At 39.7% G+C, this 21,016-nt stretch overlaps 1 protein-coding gene across 6 annotated transcripts in view; it reads right to left on the bottom strand.

Moving 5' to 3' along the window:
• Window positions 1-21,016, bottom strand: part of DENND1A (DENN domain containing 1A) — a 541,841-nt gene that overhangs the window by 220,225 nt on the left and 300,600 nt on the right. For all 6 annotated transcript variants that reach the window (XM_012532876.3, XM_033427225.2, XM_033427223.2 and 3 more), the window contains one exon: window positions 2,570-2,670. In XM_012532876.3, coding sequence (XP_012388330.2) covers window positions 2,570-2,670 — 101 coding nt within the window. The remainder of the gene's footprint in view (window positions 1-2,569; window positions 2,671-21,016) is intronic.

Consider the following 21,016-nt stretch of genomic DNA (forward strand, 5'->3'; position numbering starts at 1 on the left):
CAGCTAATAAATCCTCTAAGCAAACAAGAAAGGAGGGCTGCGACCTGAGATGGCAGCTGGAAAGAACAACTGGCCAGAATAAACACTGATTTTTTTCTTAAATGAAACTTTTCAATTATAAAAAAACTATACTTTTTCATTGTGTCGATAGAAATATTTGAAAGCATGGAAAATAAAGATCATGCGGAATTCCTCCCCTCCTCCCCAACACAAATCACTGTTAACATTCTGGTGTATTTCCTTTCAGATTTCTGCCTCTCTATATGTATGTATGTATGTATGTGTGTGTGTGTATCTAATTTTTGTGTCATATATACACATAATTTTTGTTTGTTTTTGTAAAACTGGAATCATACATATATAACATCTATTTTAGGGTAAGTTATTAAGCCTCTAGGGGCCTTGGTTTACTGACCTATGAAATGGAACTAATAATACCTGCCTTACAGGGTTGCTGGAAAAATTAAATGAGATCACAGATGTAAGGAGATGGTCCAACGAGTGGGGGCCAAAGGAGAGATTCAGCAGTGGCAACTATTGTTATCCCTGATGTTACTGACAGAGCATTTTCTTCTCCATAGTTTTGGGGCTCTAAGCTGCTGGTTTTCAACTAGCTAACAATTTGGCAACTGAAACCTTCCAAATAATGGAAAGTGAAAGCTGTACCATTAGGGAGGCAGAGGGACTCCAATGACTTTCTCAGCTCCACCAATCCCTGCACACAAAAGCCCCTGGGTGTTCCTACCTGAAGCATCGAGACACACAGGTGAGTCTCTTCCAGGGAGAACTCTAAGGTTTCCCTGTAGAGCACATGTCTGGGGTGAGGTGTGTGGGGGACCCTGAGGCACATGTCTGTAGGGAAGGGACCTCTGTCTGTGTGTGTAAGTATGGGGCCATGTATTGCGGAGGGGGGGTGGTGCCTGTGAAGGGTGCTGTATGTCAGGGCTGGGGCACTGTGTCAGCAGATCCTCTGTGCTTAAGGGGACTGGGTGTCACTGTGTGAGTCTGTCTTAGGGGACATATGTCCCCTTTCCCACCTCTTCTTTCTATCTCCCTTCCACCTTCCCTGGGTATGCTTGTTCTTTCTCTCCCCTTGCCTCTTTCCTCCTCTCTGGCAGCTGTGTCTGCCTCTGCCCAGCCCCCCAATCTTTCATTCAAACAGAGAACTGGATAGAGAACACGGTCCTTTCCTTTGAGATACGTGACAGCAGAAAAAACCAATAGAGTTGGTTCAGAAGCTCAAAAGAAGCAACAAATCTATACAGAGAAATTGCCCTTTAATCTCATGAGAGGTAGGAGAAAGGCATGGATAAAGAGACCCACCTTGATAAGAAAGATACACACTAAAGAGAGAAATGAGCCAATTCACTTAGTGCTATGCACTAGAGAGGGCCGCTGATCTTCACTTCACGGCCCTGAGCTACAACTTTGCTGAACCCATGGCTTCTTGGGATGAGGATGAGCCCAACACATAACATGAGAAGGACTCCTGAATACCTTTAAATTCCCAGGATAATTTGGCTACCTGGGTGAACCTTTTCACTGAGAGGACTGCAAAACGGGCTGGAGATTCTGGCAAAAATTATGACTGACCTGGACTCAATCTCTCTGAACCAATGGTAAATGTCCTGAATCATCTGTTCTTAAGTAACAGGGCTGTGACCCCTCAAATGGGGCCCTCTCTCCTGAAGCTCTCAATTTCTGGCAGACAGTGCACAGCCTTTTCTATACATGTGTATCGCTCCCTTATCAACTTCTGCTGACTTGAGCTGTATGGAGATAATGTCTTTAATCATAATACACTGGGGAAAGAAATTATTTATAAGGACATTAGATCACACAGTCTTTTTTGTTAATCTACTGGAGACAGAAAGTGATGAAGATGATGATTCTGCAGAAACATTTACTGAGCATCTACTACGAGCCAGCTTTTCTACATGGTATCCTTTCACGTTATTTCATATCATCTTCACATAATTATGTATAGAACAACTTTATTTTGCAGATGAGAAAACAAAGCTTTTAGCCAAGTGACTTGCCCAAGTGGTTAGCTGACTCTAAAGCAAGTCAGCCTCCCTCCCTCCCTCCTCCCCTCTCTCCTTCCACTAAAACACATTTCACTGAATAGTGAAATTCCCCTCAAAAGACTTCAGAGAGTTTTGAAGGCTGGTTTGTGCTCTCAAAGCACAGCTGAGGGCAAGTCTTACAAAACGTGCCACGGCACGGCTGAAACTTGAAGACCTTGGGGATCTCAATTGTTCTTGACACCAGTTTCCAATGTGTCTTAGAAAAAAAAGAATCACACAACTCCTTGGTGCTTTGGTTTCCCTACACTGAGGAATGCAGAAGGTATTATCTATCCACTTGAACTCTTAAGAATGCCATGACATATATGAAAAGCTGTTTGGAAACAAAGAGGCCATGCAATCAGGTGATCTAAAATTCAGATCACTTTGAATTTAGTATTTTTAATTTAGAGTCACCAACTGCCTTACAAGTTATAGACCTAACTTGCCTGGTCATTCTCTGGAGAAGGAAAAGCAGAGGACAGGGTAAGCAGTGGCCTTACCAGCAGTAGTCCAGCAGATGTGGAGGCAGGACGGGGATGTACACGTGCTGCCAGAACATGGGGTAGAGCATCGCAGCAGACCCATGGATGCAAGCAGTCAACTGCAACGGAAGCAAATTAGAGATTCAGAGCTAAACAATTAAAGTCAGGAGACACTGTCATTTGAGTTCAGCAATAAAACTAAATATATACTTATCAATATATTTAAAATTATAAGTTAACTCAATGACCCTAATTCAAATTTAATAAGAGCTTCCTTTTCCAAACAATGTATTTTTTTCATGATTATGAAGCTAATTCACAATGACGGTAGAAAAATCTAGAAAATGGAGAAAGGGATAAAAGGAAAGTCTTCACCATCTGAAAATAATTTAACATTTTGGGCTATTACATGCATATGGATTTTTCTAATAAAAATCAGGATTACTGTAAAGACAGTGTTGATTTGCCCTTAAGTTAACATTATTTGCCAGCATTTTCCCCATATCTTTAAACATTCTTAGAAAACATGTTTTCATGCCACTCAATGAATTTCCCATACTATATTTAACCACTCTTCCATCATTAATTCATATAATCAGATCAGGTCAATAATTTTTATATATGGTTCCTAGATGCAGAATTTAAAGACAAAGGTTATAAATATTTTAAGGCACTTAATAAATATAATAATTGTATTAATATAATAAATAGAGAAGGATTGAGGCTCTTTCTACCCCCCCACCCATGTACTGGAATGCTGGCCTCCCTGTACCTCACTGTACCTATCTTCATTTTATTTTTATTTCTCTGATCATGACTGAAGCTGAACATCTTGTTATATGTTCTAAACTATATTTCTTAAGTAAATGGTCTGTTCATATTCTTAGTCCACTTTTTCTAATGAGAATTAGCATTTTTTAATTGATTTAAAAGCAAATACTGGATATGCAAAGCATAGTAATCCTTTGCAATGTTTTTGAAAATAATTTATCCTTATTTAATTTTCTTTGAATTTTTGGGTAAAGAGAAGGCTTAAATAATTACATGGGCAAATATTTTCCTTCATGATGGTTTCCACTGCTTTTATACTAAGAAAGTCCTCCAAATTTTTCCTCAGCATTTAACTCTTTAATCCAGCTGGAATTAATTTAGGTTTAAGGACTGAGGTGAGAATTTATTTTTTCCACTTAGTTAATCAAGTGCTCCAGCACTGTTTACTGACTAATCCTTCCACTCCCTCCTCTTCTGACTTGTCCCTATTTCATATTTCCTTTTTTTCTTAAGAGCTAGACACTTCATACAATCAGTATTTTATATAACAGAAAAATTAGGAAACAAAGATACAATGGAATAAAATTGCTACAAAATTCAATATGGTGAAAGAAGGAAAAAAACCAACACCTTTGGAGATAGGACTATGAAGTGACAAAAGTCAACAACAAATGTTTCTTTCTGCCTTTTTTCTTTAATGTTTCTTTGGTTTCTGGGAAGCCTGTTCCCCTGAGGACTTTGCTTCTTTTGGAAGCTGTTAACTGGCCTTTGCTGACAGAAGGACATTTACGTGGCAAAAGAGTGACGCGCCAAGGCCCAGTTAAAAGAATCCCAGAGGTTAGTGTAACATGAACAGCTTTAAACTGGATATTCTGCTGATGGTTCACAGTTGAGAGCTGTGTATTAAATCCAGGGCCTAAATTTCCCCCTTCTTTTCCCTCCAGACCCTGTTCTTTAAATCAGGTACATGCCATGAACAGGAGCTTATCCAACAAGCTCGCAAGAGCAGTTCCCAGTGACTCTGCCAAGGCTTGTAGGTTTAATACATTTTTTCTCAACCCATTTCGGTAGGTTACAACATAACGGAGGCTGTCTGTCATAGTATACATGACTATCTCTTTGGGCTTAGAAGAGATAAAAAATCTTTGCTGGTATTGAGTGAATGGAAAATGAACCAACTTTACTCCAACTCCACCCTCAAGTCAGGCTGGAGGGTTACCCTGGCCTTTGGCCCCAGCTCTTCCTCCCCATCCATTAACCAACTGCCAAAGTACTCTTACTAAAGTGCAGGTCCAGTCATGTAACATCCTGCTCGGAAATGTACTTGGGGGCACACCTGGAACAGGCATGTCTTCATATCTTCACCAGTTCCCTGTAAAGAAGCATCTCCAGCCACAATCTCTACTACTTCCTCCAAGTTTATCCTTGGAATAAATCATTTGCAGATTTAGGAGTAGTTATGCACTCCTTTTCCTCCCTTCTGTATTCCCACTGGCCCAGATCTGTGCCCCTAGCAAACTCCTCCTGCCCCGGGTCTCTGTGCACTACCTTCCTCTGCAAAGCCTTGCATGGCTCCACTGGGTATGTGCCCCCATTATTAATGGGACTATGACTGTACGTTTGTCCTCTCACTGTAAAGTACAGAAAGACCCTGTCTCTCTTTTGCTCAGTGGCACAATATATATATACATATGCATGTATGTATATGTGCTAGATAATGCAATGTTTCTTGAGTAAATAAAAAACAATTCACACTTAGAATATATTCACAATATAAAGATAGTCAGTGGCTTGGCTTTTCATAGTACTGGACCAACATTTTCATTGAGTCTCACAGAGTAGGGTATATATATATATATATATATATATATATGACTCAAATTCCAAAATGATAACAGCAAGCTTAGAAATACAAATATGCCACTTCTGGAAAATCAAGTCAATGGATTCATCCATCCACTTATTCAATAATATGCCTACTCTGTAACTCTACAACACAATAACTAAATAAATAAAAGCACTTAAAAATCTATATGGTGCCATACAAATGTAAGGCATCGTCATCACATGTATTCATTGGTAATTCTCTTTGAAAAAGTCATTCAACAGAATGTTCCTGGTTGAGAGAGAACTTGAATACCTGCCTCTTTTTAGCTTAAATTGGTTTGAGTCAAAATCCTACTTCAAGCGACACAGTGGCAGAGATCTTATCTTCAGACAATGTTCTTTTCATGTCTCCTTAGCCTCAAAAAAAAACCCTAGCAAGCTAAATGACAAGGTTTTAAAATTACTTATCCCTCATAAAAATCAAACTTTTAAGATGACTGATCATCATTTCCATTGTGGGGTTTTCTGAGGGCCAAAGCTCTGCAATTGGAGTAAAATGCTTTTACCCATTTGATTAAGAAAACAAACAAGGAGTTGTTTGGCTCTTTTCCAAAATACTAAATAGCACAAACAATGTGCATCATTTCTTGGAAATAGTGGCTAAGTGGACCACAGAAAAGTGTTATGACATATCTATGCTTAATCAGAAATAACATACATCCCATAAATTATCATTAGCCACTTACTTAAAAAAAACACAACAAAACTCTAAAACCAACCCCATTAAGAAAAAAGAAGGATCCTAAAGGCCTATGCTCATTCCTTACAGAATACAAAATTTAAAAGTAATGAAAGTATACAATTTGGATTGTAGTCAACAAAGGAGTATTGTGAATATTTAATTGAAGTGCAAGTTGAGGAAAATGATCCTATCAAAATCTCACTCAGTGGGAGAATAGAAAGATAGTATGTGTAAAATTTGCCCAAAGTCATTAGTCACAATGAATATTCATCAGAAGCCAATTATCAATCCCATTTAATGACACCCCAAAAGATTTTGCCCTGAAGCAGCTGAATAGTCTAAGACTCCAGACAAAACTAGACAAATTACACAGCCAACAGCCAGTCTAGCCAGGACACAAATTGTAAAGTAAACCACTGGTGGGTTTTTGGACTCACTTTTCGCAAATTCTGTCCTCAATTAAAGGTACATAAGGTCAGTCTGATTTTGGAGCTTTCTATATGGCTCCATAGTTTCCTTTGAGGCAAAGGGAGAGAAAGGAGAAGGCAATGGAGGTAGGACATGAATGGAGAGCCATCAATGATAGGGTTTGAAAAATCACAAAGACACATTTTTTTTTCAGTTTGAGGTATTACTTAGGGATAATGCCCAGACTGTCACAATCTTAGATACCAATTCAGCTGATTCCTAAGAGTAACTCTGCAATTAACATGGGGGAAAAAAAAAAAAAAAAAAAGGAATTTCAACAGAGCATGTGCCACGCACCATGCTGGGGGTTTAGGATCTTGCAAAGTACTATTTTAGAGTTAGGGGTGTGTGTGTGTGTGTGTGTGTGTGTGTACACACACATATACACTCAACACCACATTTCACAGATAAGGAAACAGTTTCAGAGGTGAAATAACTTGCCCAAGGCCACACAGCTAGTAAGTGACAGAACTGGGACTCGTATCCAGGTCTATCAGACTATAATGGCCATCTCCACAATGCATAACTATTGTGTTGAGTGCCTATGCTGTGCCAATACATTATGCCCAGGATTCTGAGCTAGGTGAAATATTGTCCCTGTTGGCATGGCCAAATTATGTAGAAAATTATCTAGAATTTGCCTTGCTGTTAGATGACCAAATATCTAAAGCAAAATGCCAATTAACAGAAAATAATCATTTTAAAAACACACACAGAGCTGATCACTTCCTGAGGATTAGTTACATTTAAGTAAGGTGGTATAGTATCTTTAATCCATAGGAAATTCTAGACAATGAGGTAACGAGTATTAAAAGGTTTAGATTCCAGTGTGGGCGCACCTACTGGAAAGTCTGGCTTTCTGTCACATACTTTCATGGAGCTTCCACTAAATCTCTTTTTTTTTTTTTTTGCTGTATGTGGGCCTCTCAATGTTGTGGCCTCTCCCGTTGCGGAGCACAGGCTCCGGACGCGCAGGCTCAGCGGCCATGGCTCATGGGCCCAGCCGCTCCGTGGCATGTGGGATCTTCCCGGACCGGGGCACGAACCCGTCTCCCCTGCTTCGGCAGGCGGACTCTCAACCACTGAGCCACCAGGGAAGCCCTAAATCTCTTTTTGATCTGAGCAGGTCACTTCCTCTCCTGGGTCTCAGTATGGAAAACAAGAGGCTGGACTACACGATCCCTGTCCCCCCTTCCAGCTTTGACAACTTTGATCTAGAGCAATTGCCATCCTTTGACATAAAGAATTCTCCTCCCCTGCCCCAGCTCCCTTCCTCAGCCATACTTGACTAAGGGTAAGTACAACAGACTCAGTCTCAAAGTTGGTCTTGCTTTCTCAACTCTGCAGTCACAGGGGCGCACCTGAAATTCATGTGCTATCCAGGAACCACCACTGTTCAGCCACCCCATCTCCATCACCTGACTGTGGAGAGCACAGCCTTCCTCCATGCTTGGTCCCTGACACTCTAAGGATCTCAGAGGTAGATAATCTCAGGAGACCAAGGGCATGAGACTAAAGATGTGAGCTCCACAAGGACAGAGACCACATTTGATTCTCTCCTTATCTCTAACTATGCTTGACACAGAGCAGGTGCTGAGTAAATGTTTGGGGAATGCTAGAATGTCTCCAGCCTAACATCATGAGGAGTGGTAGACAAGATTATCAGACATTTAACAAATTGCAATTGCTTAACAGATCACAACTAGAAGCTGTAAATTCCGAAGAGGTATGAGATTCCAGGTTCCAAAAGTTGAAAGAGGAAAATAAAAAAAAAATCAGAGGTCAGAGTCACTATTCACATCCAAGAACTCAGAATGTTAAAAGATTAAACTGACACCTGCTTCATCACAGGGTTAGAGCCATTTGGATTTCTCCTCTGAACATAAACATCAGGAAACTGATAAAACAAAGAATATAGAAAGAGTACCACATTATTAACCTTAAAGGGTCACTTTTCAATCTACCCATTTCAACAAAAAATAATCCTATGTAGAACAATTGTAGAAAACCGTATGTGTCTTAGAGAAGTTGTTAGCTTTCTCAATTTGAGAACTAGATTCTTCTATTTAATCATAAACCACCCTTGTAGTCATAAGGAAATAAATGGTGCCATGGTTCAGACAAGTGATTCAAACAGTGTTTTGATTTTTATTTCTTCGTACATGTAAAACCCACTATAAGATCAGCAAAAAGTTTTAAGTAAAACCTTCGGGGACTCTGAAAGTTAATGTACTCAACCCTTCGAAGAGTATGAGAAAAACCTTTAATTATAAATGGTTAAAATTGTGTTTACTATAGTGAGGGAAGAGTTGGCTTTTTAAGAAACTACCAAAGATGCTTTAGCAGAAAGAGAAATTAGAAAGCCTCAGAAATCAAAGGCCTTCAGCTCTTCTAGACAGATGCCGGACATGTGAGTAGAAAGAAGGAATGTCCTGCTTTTTTTAGAAGTTGAAATGTAATGCTTTCTGTATTTATTTTTTGTAGGGTGGGAAGGGCAATCTATCTTCAAGGAGTTTTTCATTCAGTTGGGTGGAACTCATCATACCTCTTGCTTCTCCACTATTCTCTGGGGAAAGGGAAGGAAAAAATTCCCACAAAAACCAACACAGCAACATGGAGTCAAGTCGAGTGCCCTACACTAAGAGAAAGGTCATCCAGGCAAGAAGGAAGCTTTTCCAGGCAATCACCTGCCTACTCAATCACTTCTCTTTCTGCCTTCTCTTCTTTTTTCTTAAAGCTACCTACTAACTAGAGTAATCAGAGTAAGTTATTAACAAGGGTAACAAGTTTCGTGCCAAGATCTGACACTTCAAAACATCAAAGCAAATAAAACTGACAGAGAAAAGCTTTAGCTACCAAAGCAGAGGCAGATACTATGATATAGTAAACTACAGTGTAAATAAGCCTATAGCACCATACGTGAGGAAACTGCAGACTTTTTTTTTTAAGATGAAAAAGAAAAAGGTAAAATTACATTGGGATTGATAACAATTCATTTAAATACACGGACAGCTACTTCTCCATTCCGTGCCTATGACAGATACTCTGACTGTGGAGTGAGGACATGGCCTGCGGATCCCTCTGAAAGTGCAACCGTTGGCAGTGGATCCAAGTTGGCACTCAAGAAGAAATCTATTTTCATCCCCAAGTCTAGTATAAGTGGATATTTACATTTCTTTGAAAATATTTCTAAGATCATAATTTATGTTTAGCTAATTTATATATTGCTTTAATAAAGAATCTCATTTTTTAAAAGCAAGCAAGCATAACTGAACACAGAATCATGAGAACCTATCTGTCAGGCATCCACATGTGAAAAAGAAACTAAGAAACCTGCAGGTGGTAGGAGTTACTAGATTTGAAGGCATAGGGAAAAAAAAATTTCCCCTGCATAGTTTTGTCAGACAAATCCAACCTCAGAAAGTGACAGTAAATTCAGAAAGATTGAAGCTATAAACAGACACCACCATGACCACTTACTCAGCATTTACTATCTGCCAAGCACTGTTCTAAGTGCTTTACATGTACTATTTAACTCACCTCATCTTCACAGCAACCCTATAAGGTAGGTAGCATTATTGTTCCCATTTACAGATGAGGAAACTAAGATTCCTAGATGTTAAGGACTTTGTGTAAGGTCACAGTAGTGGCAGAAGTAGGCTCTAAACCTAGGGAGTCTAGCTCTGGAGTTCGTGCTCTTAGCTCATAGGAAACTGCCTCAGTGCTATGATCTGTATTAATCCGACAATTACTGAGTATCCACTATGTGTACATGCCACGCCCTCAAGCAATTTAAAATAGAACAAAATGCGAATAATCAACTTCAACACAAATGCATTAGGAAAGAGGTGCTGTAACAGAGGTTCAAGTGTGCTAGTATATAAAGAAGGAATCGTTAATTCTGCCTGGGGCAAGAATCAGGCCTGCTTCCCAGAGAGAGAGGCAGGAGAGCAGAACCTGGAAAGATGAAGACAGGAAGCGGTTAGTCTTCCTCCCTGGGAGGCTGGTCAGGTGGTAATGCTAGGTCAAGTGAACATAGCAGCTTCTTAGGCCACTCCAGCTCTACGTAGTGATGACTGGAGACTTGAAGAAGAAATGACAATTTAGTCAATGACTATGTGACTAGTGAGAAGTGGGTGGATATGGAAAATCTCATACGAGTTGCCATGACTATTCTCTGTTTTTTGGATTCATTCACCATCCACTCTCACCAGTTGTACTAATTAAATCTTCAGAGCTCTTCCAGGATCTCTATTGCCTTCTTTGCTTCTGAAAGTCAAATCAGACCTTACTGCCCTGAAAAGGTAGGATTCAGAGTCAACATTTACTAAATGAGTAGTATGTGCCAGCAATGGGCTACCTGCTTTCATATCTATGGCCACTGAATCCTTTCAACAACCCTGAGGGGGGTATTACTACTAACCTCTTTACAGAAGAGGACAGAGAGTCTCAGAAGGATTAAGTAAATTGCCCAAGGCCACATGGCTAGGGAGGATTAAGTTACACAGGTAGAAATTGAACAAAACCATCCTGACTTGAAGTCTGGTGCTCTCTCCTTCAGCCCTGCTGTCCTTTTTCTTGGGAAAATACAGCAGAAGCAGGGCTGTCTGAATCATCTAGCTGGGAGAATACATAGATATCAAGATAGCAGAAGAGAAAAAATGTGAACTTTCACAAGGTCTATACTAGCCCCTAACTACCTAGTCTAACCTCACATCACACGACACTTGCTCACCAGGGACCACACTTTCAGCTTGCAGAAGCCATAGGAAATTCTGCGTTCTTATTCTCACTGACTCAGCACATAGTACGTGCTCCAATTTCTTTAACGAAATCCACACAGATGCCTGCCAATGTGAGTGCCATTTAGGGCTTTTGCAAGTATATTAAGATGTCAGTGACTTGAATATTACCTGTTAGTGTTTTTTAGTAGAGATCTGATTCATAAGAGTCATATAAAAAAGCTATCAGTCTTATAATCTAAAGAACATACGATTTGTTTCACAAATTGACCACACTACTAAAATAATAAACAAGATACCCTGCCAATGTTCTCAATGCAATGGCTAAAAAGAAACATCACCTCTCTAGATCTATTTATACACATGTATCTAAAATTACACTGGTGGACTACATCAGCACCAAACATTACTGAGACCTTAAATAGGATATACTTAGCTCTGTCCTGTTCTAGACCTGCCAATGTCAAAATCAGAGGTCTCTCAAAGAGAAATATGGAAACAAAGAATTTTTTAGTGCTAATCTGTACTCACAAATATTTTCTAAACAAACTTAATCAGCCTCTATTACACAGTCTCAAAATGAAAGGAACTCTAATGATGCAAAATAATCAAAGAATAAATACTGTCTTAGAGAACTGTCTATTCACTGGTTCTGAATCTGCTTGTGTATCAATCATTTGGGGAACCTTAAAAAAATAGACATCCCACGGTCCCATGTTAGATCTTTTGAATCAGAATGTCTGGAGGTGGTGCCCAAGAACTTGAATTTTTAACAAATTCTCTGAGTGATTTCTAACACAACTAGTCCATGGATCAGAATTTGGGAATCACTAACAATCTGAATCCTCTGGCTAGTCCAAAACATGTGCTCAATGTGTTGAAGCAAGAGGCAGGAGAGGAAGGTAAGAACTAGTAGGGAGACCATGGCTGGTTGATGTCACAACAATTTTTAAAGTATTGCAAATTAAACTGTTGTTACTCTCTATATTACATAGTTTATATAGTCTCCATAACATCAAGGTTCTTCATTCTAGTTATAGTTCAACATGAACAAGAGAAAACGAACTCACACATAATTACATGGAGAACACAGTTCAAAAAGCAGTTAATTGTATTTACATTTAAAAACCAGAGAAAAACCACATAAATAAAACATACCAATCTTTACTCCTATTTCCTGCCAATGGAAGTTCCTTTCATCTATTTCTAAGTTTTTAATATTCTCTGAGCCACAATAAAATTTTATGTGATGGAGATTAGACAGGCTATGCTATTTGAAAGTTTGGCTGCAGAGTCTGTGTTTCATGCCACTTCATTACATTTTGTTAAGGATTTCCCTCTTCACCAAAAGGGATCAGTTTTCTTCTCACTTCTTTGAATACTCTTCTTAGGTTGTTAGTGTGAACTAGGTTAATCTCTCTCTTTTTTAACATATAAAAGATGAACAGAAAAAATGTTCGATTTATTTTATTTTTTAAATGGAACACTAAATTTAGTCTTAGAATTCTCTGTTTGGTAAGTTTCCAGTTACAAGGTCTTGGCTTCCCTTGAGCACAGTTTGAAACAAAATAATGCAGTTTGTTCCTACGGCTGGAACATGCAGAGTGGAGTGCGCAGGCAAAGAGGCCCTGGCTCTAGTCCAGTATTTCAAACCTTCTTAAACTGCCACTCTCATCTAGGCTTCAAGGGCTGCAGATAAGCAAACAGGATTAGTTACTTCTAGCCCAGAAGAGCTAGGAAAGCCTTACACACATCATTTAGATACCCAACCCACTACACAGGCTGGGGTAGTCACGGCCAGGTGGAGTTCATCAGGAAAGAAGTAAAGATGAAGCTAAATCTGAAAAACTCCCTAGTCCACAAATTGGCCCTTCTTAGGTCACAAGACCAGGTGGTGATAAGATAGTGGATGCTGTCAGTGGAAGTGGATGGGACAGGACTGGAGCAAGGCTGGGAAGTTACCCATCCCTTCACGCCAACACTGAAGTGTCTACTAAGGGTCAGACCTGAGGGTGTGGAGGGTGGGGTGGGTGGGGGAGAGGCAAGTATCACCCACCACTCTCCAGGCCACCAATGTCCAAGACCTGCGCAAAGCCCACGTTCTCTCGGACTAACAGGAAGACACTGACAGGGAGAAGATATTAGGTTTTTTTTTTTTTTTTTCCTTCTCTATATGACGTACTATCAGAAAAGTAGTAATTATTTTCACAGTTATGGGTACCACACAAATAATTAGGTGTGGAGGCTCAATTAATTAGGTAACAGTCTTGCCACTAAACTGTGCTTCCTTCCTAAGAACTTGTTTTAAAAAGCACCTGCTGAATAAAACAAATACACATTCCTTTGTAAAGTAAATATGCTTTTGTCATCATTTAACTGGATATTCTTAGTTTTCACAACTTCTTGCAGCACCCCTATGTCATAGAGGGAGCGATTAGGGCCAAGACACACAGGGGCTGAAAGGAACTGCAGTACACAAAACCTGAAGCCACAGTGAGCTGGGGGAGACATGCCCCAGGGACGCACCAACGCTGGACTCACAGCAGAGGAGCGGCACAGGTGGGGCTGGGAGAGTCTAACAACACGCAGACAGAGTGGACTGAATCTGAATGGTGCTCATGGAAACGGGGCTTTGGCCAATAGGGTCAGTATGCCAGTTAGAGATTCACATATTGGCCTTCTGCTTCCCTGGTGCCAGGCACACAGAAAATGCTCACTAAATCTGAAGTGAAAAGCTTAGGTGTGCATTCCAAGGCAATATCCAGACTGAAATTCTTTCTGTGATTTCAGATCCATGGTCAACAGAATCATACCAAAAATATTTCTCTGGGTACAAGTGTCAAAGGGAACTCATGACAAACGAGCTACCAGGAGGGCAGTATGAGATAGTAAGAAGGGGGTTGGCTTGGAGCCAAGAGAAGGGGGTTTTAATCCCATCTCCGCTGCTCACTTACACAAGGCACTTCAACTTTCCAACTGCCAATATTCTCATCTGAAAAAGGAAAATAAAACCAACTAGTTCTTAGGGTTCCTGCAAGAACAAATGGGGAAAAAAAAAGATTAGCACAGTAACTGGCACATAGTAGGTGGCTCAAAAAGGTTAAGTTAAGAGAATTTTTAAAGAGTGTGGGGGATAATTGGGGACCTGCCATATAAAATATAGAGCAAATCTAAAGAAGGGTGTCCTACATGCTTAATCTACGGATGCTGTCAATACGCCTTTGGTAGTCTTGGAGCTATGTACAGGCTACATAAGAAGCTTCCCTAAATACTACACAATCAGGATATACCTTTTACCCAAACCAGCCTTACCAGCTCCACCAGCCACATCATCCACCAGCTTTGACTCAGAGTATCTTTTTGGCTGTTTATGAGAACTTTCAGATTCCCTCAAGTGTGACAGATACTCTTAACAATGTGTCTCTGGTTCTTGTGACAGTTCCCACACAAGGATTCTGATGTTCATTTAAGAGGTGGCACCTGATAAACATAACCTGGTCTCCACAGCAAGCACTCTGAAGGGGCTAAGAGTCATTTGTACGTGTAATTACTGCTTGCTTCTCCCTTTCCTGAAGCCGAAGGCTCCCTTCCCCTGACACTGCATCATAATGACCCACCTGCATATCTGTCTCTTCTATGACTAGGACGTGACCTTGGGCAAGTTAACCCATCTCTCTGAGTGGATGGGCCAGTCTGTAAAATGGGATAATATTGCTCTTCTAGGACTTCTGTTGCAATTAGATGATATTATCGCTATAAAGGTCTTATTTTAGACCTACTTGCTATCCAGAAGAGTTATCAAAAAAGCAATATGAGTTAAACTCAGATATGAAAATCTGTAAGAAAAATAGGGCCTTTGTGTTAGAAGAAATCTCACTGAAGTATTTACATTAGAGAACAAGATGTAGTTAAGCCTTCCCTATTTATCATTTATAAAGGAAAACGATCAATATACATTAACTGCACAAAAAGAACAAAAACTTAACATTTTTCTTATACAGAATATGACAACATTATTGACCGAGAAAGCCTGAAATGAATATTACCTGACTCTGGACTAAATATGGCTGGGTTTGTCTCTATTGACGCACAGTCATTTTTATGGAAGACGGCACTCTGGGGTGTTCAACAGCTTTTATCTTTCAGATTCTTGATGGCTCTGAGAAGCATTAAGCCTACATCTTATCAAACAAAATTGAGAAAAATCTGGTTTGTCAAGGTATGACAGGCCACATCTGGACCTGTCAAGAGAGGGTCATCAGAAACTTCAGGCTAAAGTAGCCTTTGCATTCTCCTTCATCGAGAAGATAATAAAAAGCCACTATTAAGGAAGTAAAAGACAACAATTAGAAAACTTTTTAATTCTGAAATTGAAGGGGTCCAGAGGCTTGGATAAAACTGATGTCTGAAAAAAAACAAAAAAAACACAACAACAACAAAAAAACCCTGATGTCTGCTCAGCTACTTATCCCCAGAGAAACTGCACATAACTGGTCAGGATGCTAATGATCCCATGTGAGGTACAAGGAGACCCCTCCCCTTCCCTAAAGAGATTTCTACCATCAATTAGTAAAACTCAGAACTCAGTTAAGAGTCAACTGCTTGTTAAAAAAATTTTTTTTGAGTCAAAGTAATGTGTTTATAGTCTGAAAAACAAAACAAAAACTGCTAAAGGCTTATACTACTGGCAAATAGCAGTCCATCTCATGATTTCTTGATTTAAAATTTTAAACATTAGGGCTTCCCTGGTGGCACAGTGGTTAAGAATCTGCCTGCCAATGCAGGGGACACGGATTCGGGCCCTGGTCCGGGAATATCCCACATGCCGCGGAGCAACTAAGCCTGTGTGCCACGACTACTGAAGCCCGCGCACCTAGAGCCTGTGCTCCGCAACAAGAGAAGCCACGGCAATGAGAAGTCCGCGCACTGCAACAAAGAATAGCCCACGCCTGCCGCCACTAGACAAAGCCGCGGACAGCAATTAAGACCCAATGCAGCCAAAAATAAATAAATTTATTACGAAAAATTTTTTACACATTAACATTTGACTTCCCATTACAGATGTTAATAATTTATCAAAAACATACACATACACCTTATGCCAGACTCTGTTCTAAGAGTTTTGCAAGTATTAATATCAACTCGCTTTATTTGACATGAGGTCACTGGTGACTGAACAAAAGCCGTTTCAGTGGAGGTGGGGGCTAAATCCTAACACAAGACAGAGGAAAGAATGAGAGGAGAGGAATTAGACAGGAAACAGAAATATCTCTCGAGGAATTTTGTTCTAAAAGGAAGAAAACAAATGGGATAAAAGGAATGTGGTTAAGGATGTTTTGTTTTGAAGTTTGGGAGACACTATACCGTGTTAGCAAGTGCCTAAGAATGTACCAGTAGAGAAGAAAAAATAATGATGCAGGAGAGAGGAGCTCAGTGCTGGAGGAATTTCCGTAAGGTAACAGGAAGGACGCTGAAGTGTTACTTTCTCTATGAGGCACTCCTTGGCCATCTATCTAAACTGCAATCCCTGCCACCTCACCAGCCCCTATCCACTCTCCTCCTCTGCTTTACTGTACTCCTTGTACTTAGAACTAGCTCCTGTACCATATATTTAATTCACCTCAGTTATTGAAGATCTACCCTACTAGAATGTAAGCTTCATATGAGGACAGGGATTTTTGCCTATTTTGTTCACTGTTGTATCACCAGTACCTATGAAAGTGCCACAAAAAATATTTGTTGAATGAAGTCAGGTGGACAAGCGGAGTGGCTGGCCTAGAAAGGATGGACAGTACATCCACAATAGAGAAGGTGAGTGGAGGACTAGTGACGACAGGAGGTTGACAGGTGTGGTAGGGGCTGGTGCCACTCTCTCCTGAGTACTTCCATTAGATAAGGATAGAATTTCAGGTTAGAAATAATTTTCCCTTAGAAGTTTAGACACTGCTTCACTATCTTCTGGTTTCTACAATTGCCATTGCAAAATCTTGTGCAAGTTTGATTCTTAACCTTTGTACAAGAACTATTTTGTCTCTATCCCTGTATTGTAAAATTTCATGATAAAAGGGCTTGGTTGGGATTCCCTGGTGGCGCAGTGATTGAGCGTCCGCCTGCCGATGTAGGGGACACGGGTTCGTGCCCCGGTCCGGGAAGATCCTACATGCCGTGGAGCGGCTAGGCCCGTGAGCCATGGCCGCTGAGCCTGCGTGTCCGGAGCCTGTGCTCCGCAATGGGAGAGGCCACAACAGTGAGAGGCCCGCGTACCGCAAAAAAAAAAAAAAAAAAAAAAAAAAAAGGGCTTGGTATCTTCTTTTTTAACTTTTCAAGAATTCTAAAAACTATATACATATGAAAGTATGTAGATCATATAAGTGACATTTAAAGGAGAAAAATTTAACATGCCAAAACCCAGCACCTATTTCAGGGTTGGCCAACTACAGCCCGAAGGCTAAGTCTGGTGTGCCTCCTATTTTTGTAAATAAAGCTTCTTGGAACACAGTCACACTCACTAGTTTACTGATTGTAAATTACAAGGTCAGAGTCCAGTAGTTGCAATATTGGACCCTTTACAGAAAGGTTTGCTGATCCCTAACCTAGCTCAAGACAGAAAATAATACTTCTGATGTCCCACATATGCCTCTTCCCAACTATACTCCTTTCACTCCCTTTGAGGAAACTACTACCTAAATTTTCTGTTAATCATTTCCCCCCTCCGTAGTTTGTATGTATCCCTAAATAATATACCATTTAGTTTTTCTTACTTGAATTTTATATTAATGAAATCATACTGTATATTCTTCTGTAGCTTGTTTCTTTTACTCAGAATTCTGTATTAGAGACCCCACCATGCTGATAGTGTAGTTCATCTTCACTTACACAGTGTTCTACTGTATGACTATGCAACAATTTATGAGTTCTCTATTGATGGTCATGTGGGCTCTTTCCAGGTTTAAAAAACAAAACCCAAAACAATGCTGCTATGAACATGCTTGCACATGTATCCCACTATACATGACCAAAAAGAGTGTGTAGGTATGTGTATGTATACACACACACACAATTCCACCCAGGAGTGGAACTGCTGAGTGTTGGGCATATGCAAATAGTTCTATGCCACATACTCTTCAAAGAGTAGTACATGAAATTCTCCAATACATCTGCAATATAACACTTGGCTTTATCAGACATCTAATTTTTGCAAACCTAGTGTTTTAATTACTGTAGTTTTAATTTGCTTTTCTGTGGTTACTAATGTGGTTGAGCATCTTTCCATATATTTATTAGCCATTTAGGTTTCTTCTGTGAAATGCCTATTTGTGCTTTTTGCCAATGTTTCTATTGATAGATTTGTCTTCTGCTTTTTTTTTTTTACTGTAGTAGTTCTTTATATATTTCAGATATGAATCCTCTGTCAGTTTTATATATAGCAAATACCTCATCTCAGCCTGTGCCTTGTCTTTCCATTCTCTGAATGGTTTTTTTTTTTTTTAAGATGTTGGAGGTAGGAGTTTATTAATTAATTAATTTATTTTTGCTGTGTTGGGTCTTCATTTCTGTGCCTTTCTCTAGTTGTGGCAAGTGGGGGCCACTCTTCATCACGGTGCGCGGGCCTCTCACTATTGCGGTCTCTCGTTGCGGAGCACAGGCTCCAGACGCGCAGGCTCAGTAGTTGTGGCTCTGTTGCTAGTTGGGGGCCTAGTTGCTCCGCGGCATATGGGATCCTCCCAGACCAGGGCTCGAACCCATGTCCCCTGCATTAGCAGGCAGATTCTCAACAACTGAGCCACCAGGGAAGCCCCTGAATGGTATTTTTTAATGAACAAAATTCACAATTTTAATCTTTTCCTTTACATGATGCATATTTTGGATTATTTAACTGAATCCATTTCTACTCCAAGATCAGAGATTTATTCTCCTATTTTGTCTTCTAAAGTTTAAAAATTTTGCCTTTGACATTTAAGTCCTTGATCCATTTGGAATTCAGTTTTGCAAGTTGTGTAAGATATAAATTATCTCCCTTTTCTTCCCCATGTGGATTATCAATTATTGAAAAGTCCATCCATTCCCCCAGATTTTACAATGCCACCTCTGTTGTATATGAAGAACCCACACACATGGTCCGTTTTTGCAATCTCTATTCCGTTCCATCAGTCTATTTGTGTATCCCTATGCCGTTACTAGCATCTTAGTTACTAGAGGTCTATAAAAAGTCTTGATGTCTGGTAAAGCAAGCTTTATCACCCATTCTTTTTCTTCAAGTATATCTTGGCTCTCCCTTTGGCTTTCCATATTAATTTTAGAATCAGGTTGCCAAGTACTATGTAAAATCCTACTGGGATTTTGAATGGAATTATATGTAATCTATCATATACGTCATTTATACCTTTAATATAATGAGTCTTCCTATTCATGAACATGGTCATGCTTTTCCTCTATTGAAAATTCATATTGAACATTTGAATTTTCCCTTTCAATATGTTAATGTGGTGAGCTATAGTAACAGATTTTCTAGTATTATCAGCCTTACATTTCTGGAATAAAGTCAACTCAGTTATTATGAATTATATTTTTTATGTATTTCCTACTGTTTTGTTTAAGATTTTTACAGCTATGTTACTCAGTGAGATTGGCTGATAACTTTTCTTTCTTATAGTGTCTCTTCGTGTAGTTGAATGTCAAAATTATACAAGTGTCACAAGAAAAGCTCAGGGGGTGTTCCTTCTTTTTTCTAGACTCTTAAGGAGTTTGTCTAAGATTGAAATTACCTGTTCCTTGAGATATTTGATAAAACATACCTGTAAAACCATCCAGGCTGAGTGTTTTGGGAAAAAAAATTATATATTGATTCAATTTCTATAAATTAAATGACCTATTCAATTTTTATATTTCTTCTTAATTCAATTTTGGTAAATTATATTTTTCTGTTCATTTCACCTTAGTTTTTGAATGTTGGCATAACATTGATAACAGCATTTTCTTAATATCTAAGATTTCTGCTGCATCTGCTCTTTGTGCTTGTTGATTTACTCCTTTATTTCATTTTCGTTTTGGGAAGGAGCAGAAATAACTGTGTGTGTTTAATCCCCTACATTTATCTAAAGAAAATCACGCAGAAGATACATTCTTCCTTATCTATCACATGGAGAAATAACAGAAACTACTACAAACTGTTGTAGTGACAATTAAATGAGTTAATAGATGAAGAGGGCTTAGCACAGTGCCTGGCACATATTAAAGGCTCCAAAACACCATGGGAATTCAATTCCACTGTTATGATGTCCTACTTTTGTTCTACTTAAGTTTAATTCTTCAAAGCAACAGTAACTGGTTAGGGACTAGACTCTTTCAAACATACTCTTAATCTATCCAGCCTCATAAAGAGGCAATGATAAATCTGGTTGACGATATTCTCATTCTGAACCTCAGTCTGGGTGTTCAGGCCCTGAGATTACCAACTACACTTACGAGTTTAAAACCAAACGCAAAACAAAGCAAGAGGTCTATTATGGGCTGTTTTTCCCTTGAGGGCAAGGGCCATGCTTTTATCACCTAGTATGCATTGTAAGCCTAGCACCTAGCAGGCAATTAAAAAATTGTGCATTCTTGGGCTTCCCTGGTGGCGCAGTGGTTGAGAGTCCGCCTGCCCATGCAGGGGACACGGGTTCGTGCCGCGGTCCGGGAAGATCCCACATGCCGCGGAGCGGCAGGGCCCGTGAGCCATGGCCGCTGAGCCTGCGCGTCCGGAACCTGTGCTCCGCAATGGGAGAGGCCACAACAGTGAGAGGCCCGCATACCACAAACATAAAAAAAAAATTTAAAAAAAAAAAATTGTGCATTCTTGACAAGCAAACAATACCAAAAAAATAATAAAATTACAATGAAAACCATAAAGAAAACTCTAATGGTTTCACTAAG

Source organism: Orcinus orca, chromosome 6 (genome assembly GCF_937001465.1).
Source record: "Orcinus orca chromosome 6, mOrcOrc1.1, whole genome shotgun sequence".
Classification (NCBI taxonomy): domain Eukaryota; kingdom Metazoa; phylum Chordata; class Mammalia; order Artiodactyla; family Delphinidae; genus Orcinus; species Orcinus orca.